The 10269-nt window shown below is 36.7% G+C and overlaps 1 protein-coding gene and 1 long non-coding RNA gene across 3 annotated transcripts in view; one reads left to right on the forward strand and one right to left on the reverse strand.

The window, feature by feature from the left end:
* Window positions 1-7030, reverse strand: part of LOC117106268 (spermatogenesis-associated protein 48-like) — a 29661-nt gene extending 22631 nt beyond the window's left edge. Inside the window, exons 1-4 of the mRNA XM_033247627.1 lie at window positions 6897-7030; window positions 4481-5073; window positions 4112-4206; window positions 1843-1913 (exon numbers count right to left, since the gene is read on the reverse strand). Of these exons, the coding sequence (XP_033103518.1) occupies window positions 1843-1913; window positions 4112-4206; window positions 4481-5042 (728 nt within the window). The 5' untranslated portion in view covers window positions 5043-5073; window positions 6897-7030. The remainder of the gene's footprint in view (window positions 1-1842; window positions 1914-4111; window positions 4207-4480; window positions 5074-6896) is intronic.
* Window positions 9-1752, forward strand: LOC117106270. 2 transcript variants are annotated; one of them, XR_004445037.1, is made up of 2 exons: window positions 9-562; window positions 1104-1752. It is a non-coding gene; the product is annotated as an uncharacterized LOC117106270 (long non-coding RNA). The 2 variants fall into 2 exon arrangements; XR_004445036.1 differs by having other exon boundaries at window positions 9-515.
* Window positions 7031-10269: the final 3239 nt, after the last annotated feature.

Raw genomic sequence — 10269 nt, forward strand, 5'->3', positions numbered from 1 at the left:
GAGCAACATTAAGGAAGTGAAATGTTTATTTTATATATACACATGGTTATTTAGGAGACAATGCAAGCTGGCAGATGCTAGGCATTGTATATGTCACTGTATAGAGATCATTGATATTTTATGATTGGTTAATGAGTGATCATGTGATTATAGGCTTGTATGTGATTGGTTTACATACCAATGATGGCTTGGTATAATTATAGTGGGAAACTTGAATTTAGTTAAGTTTTGTACAACACTTCAAGACTGAAGTTCTCTCTTCCGGCAAGGGTGCCGTGAATGCCTCTGTTGATTGCTGAGTTGACATTAAAGTTAAGATTTGAAATTACAGTATATCTGTGTTGGCTGAATTGTTTGAAGTACATTGGTTTGCTGGAGTTGATGACCAAGAAGTGTGCTAATTGTGTTTAAATCAAGTACAGTACAACCAGAAGACGTGAAGTACAGAAGTCAGCTACAGTATAGTAAAACAAATACTATACATCGTCACAACTTATATACAACGTTACACAGCTGTAGAGTGACATCTTATCTTTCAAATATATAAATGTGAAACTAGCGGGTATGATTTAATGGGGGAGTTGAAAAGGGGGAGTGGTAAGAGCCAAGCTTTTACCAACTGTGAAACTGAGCAGAGGGCTGTTACAACATCTGTTACAACATTATTCTTTCATTTGCAATACATTGTGACGGCAATACAGCTGTGTATGGTGGCACTTCGGAAAGTTTGAGTTCCAAACCAGTATGATAAAAAGTATTCAACGATTTACGTTGATACGGTGTTGAGGAGCGCCCTCAATTTCTTTAGCCATGATGGCAAATTTTTGAGCGTACACGAATTGCAAATAATATGGATATACAGCAGAGCTCATCAAAGTTGTTGATTATCATAATCAAAAAGTTTGTTCAGTTTAAAAGTAGCAGAAATTAATTTTGAAGAAGTAATCTGAATGCAATACAAATGAATTAAAATAAATATTACAAAAATATTTGCGGATATTGCTTTAGATATTCACATAAGGTTTTTTTGTTGTTTTGTTTGTTTGTTTTTTTTTATAAAATCTTAACAAATTTCTTTTCTCTTTCCCTCTCTCTTTCTTCAGAAAAATGAGGAAAACGCGTGCGGAAATACAAAAGGCGTACAAAGAGAGGAAGAAATTAAATGACCCTTCATCTCTGGAAAATTAATGTAAACAACAAGCTGATTATCGTGTACCTGTTTATTGATGATTTGACAGATATGTTACCATACATGTTCCTAACTTTGGATCATAATATGTATATTCCAGTAGAATTATTTCTGATTCTTATCTTTTCATCGGGATGATAATGTCCGAGTGCGTGTTTGTATGGAAAATAAATCCAAAATGACAACCTTCTGGGTTATATATAGCAACTGCTGCTAATTTGACTCTTCCAATCCAGAGACAAAAACTGTTGACAGTGGTCATTATGAATAGAAAATGTGGGTTTTTTCTTGTTTGACCATTAATGTCATTAAAAAAATGTCCTTACAGTGACTGCACATCACTAAATGCAGTTCTTAACTGCAAACTTACATTCATATCCAATGACTATATCTGAAACCAACCATTTTAAAGAGATAAACTTGTGGTAACGTATCTGTTAGTTTATTAAAGACAGCTAAAAAGTGTCAATTTTTAAATGCTTTTCCTCAAAAATCGGGTATTGTTAAAAATCGCCCATGCATTGTTTCGTGTTGTGCAACTATTAAAGTTTATAATTTTGAAAGTTTGTCATGAGTTATTAGTGGTTGATATTTTAACATTTTTGAGACCAAACATGAACACTTTACCGGAGAATGTGCCTAAAGATACTTGCCTTTGTGTTGAGGATGTATAGCAATATCTATGGGCAGCTTTATCTTTCCAATCAGGGGCTTTATCCACTACCTGTTTATAAAAAAGAAAACAAATAGATAATGTGATCCCTGGAAATGGATAGAACAAAAAGAAAGGACAAGGTATAGTAATAAAAGAAAGAAATAGAGAATAGATAGAATAAAAGAAAGAGCAAAAAAAGGTATTAAAGGATAATAATTAGAATTAAAGATTTTGTTAGTAAATTTATTTATAATTGCACTTATAACAATATGTAATACTTTTTGACTAGGTAATTTGTAAAAACTTAGCATCACTGTTTTGCTTTCCCAACCAATCAGTATATTAAATTAGTAAATACTTTTTCTTTTCATCAAAAGTCACCGTGCCTCGGAATAGCACGATAGACAGGTGGCGCATTATAAGTGCTGTTTTATTATTTTATTATTATCCAGCTGCCTACAATCGGAGCCAAATTTAGGGTCAATCTTCCTAATCGTAACATTTTAAGGGCTTTTAAATAATCCTCAAAATCTTTCCTGCATTTAAAATTGCATTCATTCATACTAACAATTAGTAGATTCATTTCTAGTACTAGTAAGTTTGCGTGTTACAGATGATCCACACATTAAGCTGGGCACTCGCGGCGCATGACTGTCGTCGGCCAATGCAATTCTATAAAGAACGCAACCTGACGATGTGTGCGCAACTTATTGTTTTTAATGATGACCTGTTCAGACTGTCATCGACAATCAGCAGACGATGTCGCGTCGTCTATCGCTCTGTCTCTTATACACATCTAGATGTGTATAAGAGACAGGTTGAGAATGATATATTAAATTAGTAAATACTTTTTCTTTTCATCAAAAGTCACCGTGCCTCGGAATAGCACGCTAGATAGGTGGCGCATTATAAGTGCTGTTTTATTATTTTATTATTATCCAGCTGCCTACAATCGGAGCCAAATTTAGGGTCAATCTTCCTAATCGTAACATTTTAAGGGCTTTTAAATAATCCTCAAAATCTTTCCTGCATTTAAAATTGCATTCATTCATACTAACAATTAGTAGATTCATTTCTAGTACTAGTAAGTTTGCGTGTTACAGATGATCCACACATTAAGCAGAGCACTCGCGGCGCATGACTGTCGTCGGCCAACGCAATTCTATAAAGAACGCAACCTGACGATGTGTGTGCAACTTATTGTTTTTAATGATGACCTGTTCAGACTGTCATCGACAATCAGCAGACGATGTTGCGTCGTCTATCGCTCACAGAGAGCCGAGTTTGATTCGTCGTGCAACGGTCGTACGATGCAGTGAATGCCCTGCTTAAGACAAACATTATTTAAAAATCAAAAACTGTTATGTGTTGCACATATAAGACAACCCCCTGTTTTTACACCTTGTTTTCAGTGGCGGATCCAGGATTTAGCAATGGGGGTTGGATAATGGGATGTGAGAAGGCACAAGTGGGGGGTGGGGTGGTTTTGGGAGGGGCATCCCCTCACATTTGAGATTTTTTTGGAATTAGTAGACTGCTAGACGATCTTAGGTGGCATCTGAAAAGAAGTAAGCTTAAAATAGAAAGTGTATGTTTTACCAGAGTACACAAGAAGCACACAAACAAGATGAGTGACCATTATTTTATTTTTCACAGTAAACAAGGGAGGTGGCTAGCCACCCTATTCACCCCACCCGCCTAGATCCGCCACTGGTTTTATATGGGAGAATATATAGTAGTAATGAATTCAGTGTCAAATATCATTTAGGATGTCTATTATTGATTGAATTAAGTAGCAGAAACTCGATAAGCTTGGGACACAATCAATTTTATTGACCTGGTATCTTTATTGAGTTTGCTAAAAATAGTCAGTTATAGATCCATTCATTTTAGCAGCAAAGAGACGTTATAGTTACTGTCTCATCTTTCACTTTAAGTAAAGCTCTGCCTATATGATCAAAATGTCTTTGACAAAAAACCGTTGTATGCCCATATATATATAGTCATGATGTGATGTTATGACCATATTTGGGCATGTCACATGTTTTTTGTCAAATAAAATTTGACAGTCTACTCTTTCATTTGGCACCTAATTGAGGCTTTAAATCTGCTGTAACAGTTAAGATACCCCAATGTAAAATTTTACAGGTACTGTCTCTTTTAAGCAAATTTAGCAACTTCTCAGTGGAGCGTCTTGGTGTACACATTTTTCTGTGGGTGTGTGGTCATGCTTTTACACTGAATATTGTAATAGCAACTGTACTTACATTTGCTTGTCCTTTAATTGTTAATTCAGACAATTCTCTTTTTATTCGTTCTTGCTCCTTTTTAATCTCTCGTGGATCTCGGTCACTTGTCCATCCTAGGAGAAAAGAACCAATAGATATAAGTCTATGCTAATCAATCATATTAATCTATTATTAACAAATGCATGTATCACTACACTATAGGGGACTAAATATTCATGAGCCGCGCATTTGTGCAAGAGGCATTTATTTCATCATTTGCGGTTGTAATTAACATACTGGAGTTGCTTATTATGTTATAAAGAATTTTATTGTATTGAAATGTACTATATAATACAATACATTCATTGTGTGAAAAAAAATTGATTTTATCTATCAAAGACAATTTACCTCCTAGTTTTGCTCGAATCCAGGCATCACTAATTTTCCTGCCACTCCAATTTCCTGGTTCACTCCTAAATCTGGTTAAATCGCCCTCACTTTTAGCACCAAGGTGCGGAGATGTATACGACCGCTTGATGGTTAGATCCTCCCGCCACTTTCCAGTGGGCACACGTTGTCTGTGTTCCGATGATTTCAATGGCTGAGGTGTCTTTGGCGTTACATTATTGGGTGGATTATCGATGGCTTGCATAGAAGGGATGTCTTTGACACCTGTGTTACGATCGATGTCTGCGGACGCTGAAATGAATCCACTTGTGGGATCAATGATGGAGACGCTATCCCTGTTTGGTGCAAGAGTGTCCCCATTATATTTAACAAATCCTACGTTTTTATGATCCTGAAAACTATCAAAGTCAAATTTCCCACGCAATTTAGGAAATTTCATATGTCTATGAAGTCTATTCCGTTCAATTTGTTGTGCAATGTTTCCACCGGCATTTGTATCAGGCTGTAAATGAAGTCTGAGGTCCCCATCAGTTCGTTGCCTCAGCATAACTTCTGCTGCCATTTTGCTTCTTGTTCTGTGCCTTGCTTGCTATCTATAGTAAGAATTAAAAAAATTATGTTGACATTTCATAGAAACCTCCACATACAAGGGCCTACAAGTGAAAATCAAAGCTAAGCATGGTAGAGCAGCTTAAGATTTGTAGCACATGTTTGCAGTTTTAAAACCAATTTAATGGTGGATCCATCCCCTGCAATGCCGGGGGATCTTCTAGAGGCTGTAGCTCTCTGGACCAACATCTGAATAAGGCACCCCTCTCAAAGTCTTCCCCTCCGACCATACACACTTGATTGTTACTTTCCTTACCCCCTGGTAAAAAACATCTTGGATTTGCACCTGCAAAGGCAAACTTTGTTTGCGCAGATGCATCATGGACATATTCGGGGGAGTTGAGGGAGCCGCGGGAGCTGCAATTCTCTCCCCCCACCCTTTGTACACAGTGTTACAATTTTAAAGCTTGTTCTTGCTAGATAATACAAATTCTTTCCTGGAATCACTCGAAATGAATACTTCTAAGATATGTAAATATGCATCAGCTCATGTTATACATACTGTAGGCCTAATAGGCCTACTATAATTATAACACATAGGCCTATAGGCATGATTTTTTTACGCAAATTACAAATACAAATAGGGTTAGGGTAATCTTCGCTAAAATCGTGTGAAAAATGATGGTACTATGATACGGAATGGGGCAATGATTTTAACTACCAATTTTACCTAGGTATTTCCCACACTTGCTACCAAGTCCCTGCAAATATACCCTATACATGCTGCAACTCTTCCATAAATTCCCACACTTGTGCTACCAAGACCTCAGAAATACCCCCGGTGTCTTTAGCATAATCCTTATAACAACTCCCATCTTTCAAAATCCTGGCTACGTCCCTGAGATGCATTATCTAATTACCTTGCCCTTAGGATGGGAGGTTAAGCTTTTGGTTCCAACATGTACACATGTACAAGAACTCTACTATTTAAAAAACAATAGGGAATTGGATGTTTTTAAATTTAAAAAAAACAAAAAAACAAAAAAAAAAAATAAAAAAATAAAAAATAAAAAAAAACTCCTGCAGTAAATTGAAATCATAGAGGCCAGGTCTTCCTGGGCTCCTATGAAAGGTGGGCAGCCTAGAACAAAACACGATGGAGCTTTTATCTATGCAGTATGTTACAGTGTTTGTTGTTCAATAGTAAATCAATCAGTGGTGTAGCCAGAATATTTCTGTGGGGCGGGGGGCAGTGTGGGTCCATGATATGTGGGGGAACAAGTGTCGAAGCGAGAAACCAAATGCCAGGGGCCAGGGGCCGCGGTGAGGGTCCAGTAAAAATCTTACAACATGGCTATATAAATGGCTATCTTACTAATTACGTGACCTCAGCCCGTTTGCTCTCAAATGTATAAGTCAAGTGAAATTTCTATGGAATTAGAATCCAAATGAACATCATATTGTTTAATAGCAGTTTATGATGAAATTATTGTATTTTATATTCAAGCAATCATCGACATGTAAAAATGTCAATAAACCTCATTAGCCACCTCGAGGGGTGGGGGAGCAGGCAAAAATCTGGGGGCCCACCCCCTCCCCCTTGGCTACGCCACTGAACTCAATACTACTATTAAGAAACAGTATATTTGGTGGTGTATATGATGGTATATGATAGGCAAAAGAAACTCATATTGACTCTCACGGACCCAGGTATCATAATGGGTAGATAAGCCTACAGGCTATCGCACAACGGGCTACACACGAAGTTTGTGTCAACCGGACAAAGTACCAGAGAGGTGCAATTTACAGCAGTACACAAAGTACTACTTAACGCGTCGTAACGTAAACGAGTAATAACAAAACTTACCAAAATGTGAACTGTAACTATCATGAAGCATATGGATACTTGGCGGTCATTACTAAATGTATCGACACATCAGTTCTCAATTCGAATGAAATTATAATGTAATCAATCATACATGAATTTCAACAAATCCATGGGCTACGAATTTTGCTTCGATACTAAGTTTGCTTCGATGCTAAATTTGCTTTGATACAAATTTTGCTTCGATATGAATTTTGCTTCGATATGAATTTGCTTCGATGAATATTGCCGGCATTTTCAATTATTGCAAAAGCTAGTCGCTCACCAGGGACACATTCTTTTCTCAAGAGAGAGTTGAGATTTGTTTTTTTTTTTTTAATTTTCATTTCAACAATATTTTGTGAGGGTGGTCCATCCAGCCTGAGCTGATCAATTGGGACCCTCAGTACATACAATTAAAACATAAGTATAAAAATTAAACTTGATCTTTAACATAAACAAATTAATTAAATTAAACCAGGAAAAAATTAATAATAATCATAATAATAATAATAAAAAAGGCCTACAGTATATAAAAAAATAATGATTTAAGGAAAACATGAAAATAAAAAAAATATAATAATTGACATATTGGACAGAAAAATAATTGAAATAAAAAATAAATCAAAAGAATTAATGAGAAGAAAATTAATTGAACTAACATAAATATAAAAATTATAAAAGATAAATAATTTACAATTTAAAACAGAACAAAATCACGATTAAACATATTGCAACAAAAAGAGAAAATTACACAAGATTGGATGAAAGATAGCTAAGAAGGTTGGATTTGAAAGAAGAGAAAGAGAAAGTAGAACGGACAATCGGTGGAAGAGAGTTGTAGTTGTAAGGAGCATTATAGCTGAATGAAGTTTTAAAGATTTCTAGATTAGGCTTAGGAATGAGAATATCACCTTTAGTGATTTTTCTTGTGGTCATACGGCCATTGGCAACAATCTTTTTAAGGCACTGACAAAGAGTTTGTGGAGCAAGGTTATGAAGAGCTTTGTAAGTTAAACAGCAGAGTTGAAATTGAAATCGGAGTTGAAGGGGAAGGGTATTGGCAGATCTGAAATGAGTAAGAGTAAGGTGAGTGGTAGGAGGATGTTTCAGAAAGATACGAATGGCTCTGTTCTGGATCTTCTGAACTTTAGATAATGAGGTAGATTTTGATCCCCAAACTGAGGAACAATAGTCAAGGCGAGAGAGAAACAAAGAATTGTAAAGTATTTGAAGGGTAGAATCATTAGTAAATTTTGAGGTTCGTGCAAGAAGATAGACAATAGAGTTAAGTTTCTTACAAAGGGAAGATGTGCGAGACTTCCATGTTAGAGTGTTATCAATAATTACGCCTAAGTGTTTGTGGGACGTAACGGATAGAATTCGATGGTTATCAAGATGAAGATTAAGGTTGTTATTAGCGGATTTTAGTTTGTGCGGAGAACCAAGTAGCATAGATTTAGTTTTTTGAATGTTAAGAGTTAGCTTGTTAGATTTTAACCATGAAGATAAAAGATGAAGGGTAGAGTTTATGGAAGCATTTTCGCCTTGGAAAACTGTCAAACCCAAAGTTTAATGGCAAAACCGAACCGTGTGAGGTGAGCTTAATAGGTGCCATTGCGCGTACATAGATCTTTCTAGTTTGCCTCAGGAAATATCGTAGGAGTAATTATTTTCCCTACCTGTCGTGTTATTGTACCAAATATTCAGTATCTCCCCAAATTCTAGGGTCATTCCATTAGGCATTAGAACATAATATGTTAGGAAATCCTACATTTTTACACCTGTCCAAAGGCATGTTTGCATACATTTTTATATCATTTGAAACATCTTACTTGAATCTATTATACTGTGTATGATGATGGTGATCAGGCATACAGATTTAAAGAAAAATACAAAACCAGCGTGGTGTCCCTGTGCATTTCTGCATAGGCCTACATATTTGTGACATAGTTTTTTGTACTTATTAAAACATTGATACAAACCAAAGTTGTCAGTTATTTCATTTGAAACCAGTGTGGGTATAATCTTAGGTAAGCATGTAGTTAACATAAGCAAGAGATTAGTCCAATGAAACTGTTTATCATCTACGAAAATTGACCCTACCAGCGTCACCACGGCGTCCCCACCGATCGATCTAACGTGACGTGTGTACTTTATAGATCATTGAGAATAGTAATATCACCAAAAAATAAATAAAATGGCAGTTGAATGACCAACAAATACAACTGAAGACAATACTTCGTCATAGAAGTTATTTAGTATAACTTTATTCGGAAAAGTAATCTCAAAATCGAATTGCCGTCCCCGGCGTTGTCAGTGACGTCGTATGATTTGTGTGCGAATTTTACCAATTAACCCCCAAGTCAAAAAATAGTTAAGCCATGTAGTACCTTGAAAATCAACCCAGAGACACGGTAGTTTATTATTTGTTTATTGGTAGCGTCCTTTCGCTGCCAAATCTATTTTTTTGGCAGTTGCGTCCCCGGTGACATCGTGAGGGCATGGTGAAGGCTGGTTACGATTTGGTGGCACATCGGTTTTCATTCATCTGGCCATATAAGTCAGTGGCGTATCTAGATGTCTTGAAATGGAGGAGGGGGTGATGTTGGGCGCGAAGGTGAAGTGGGGGGGGGGGGGGGGGGGATGATCAATGATCACTTGAGGAGCGCTAATTCGCAAAATAAAGTGATTTTAGGTAATTTTTAACTACTTGTGGGTGTTTTATAGATTATTGAGAATGGTAATATCACCGAAACAATAATAAAATGGCGGTTGAATGACTAACAAAGACAACTGAAGTTATTTAGTATAACTTTATTCGGAAAATTAATCTCAAAATCGAGTTGCCGTCCACGGCGTTGTCAGTGACGTCGTATGATTTGGATGCGATTTTTACCAATTAACCACTAAGTCAAAAACACTTGAGCCATGTAGTACCTTGCAAATTAACCCAGAGACCAGGTAGTTTATTAATTCTTTATTGGTAGCATCCCTTCACTGCCAAAGATAGTATTTTTGGCAGTTGCGTCCCCGGTGACATCGTGAGGGCATGGTGAAAGCTGGTTACGATTTGGTGGCACATCGATTGATTCTTTTCATTCATCTGGCCATGTAAATCAGTAGCGTATCTAAATGTCTTGAAATGAGAGGCTGATGGTGGGTGGGGTGGGCGAAGGAGAAATGGGAGGGGCTCGATGATCAGTTGAGGGGTGCTAATTCGCAAAAGAAGGAGGTTTTAGGTGATTTTCAACTACTTGACCGTGGTTTGAAACCAGTGTCGGGAGCGAGTTTTTTTTTTGGGGTTGGGTGTATATTGCCGTTTTTTACCTGGTCAGATTGCCACAAATAGGTTATTTAAGGTAGGCAGTACGAC

This window comes from Anneissia japonica, unplaced genomic scaffold (genome assembly GCF_011630105.1).
Source record: "Anneissia japonica isolate Jap-2015-1 unplaced genomic scaffold, ASM1163010v1 scaffold1356_len1145284_cov175, whole genome shotgun sequence".
NCBI classification, from domain to species: Eukaryota; Metazoa; Echinodermata; class Crinoidea; order Comatulida; family Comatulidae; genus Anneissia; species Anneissia japonica.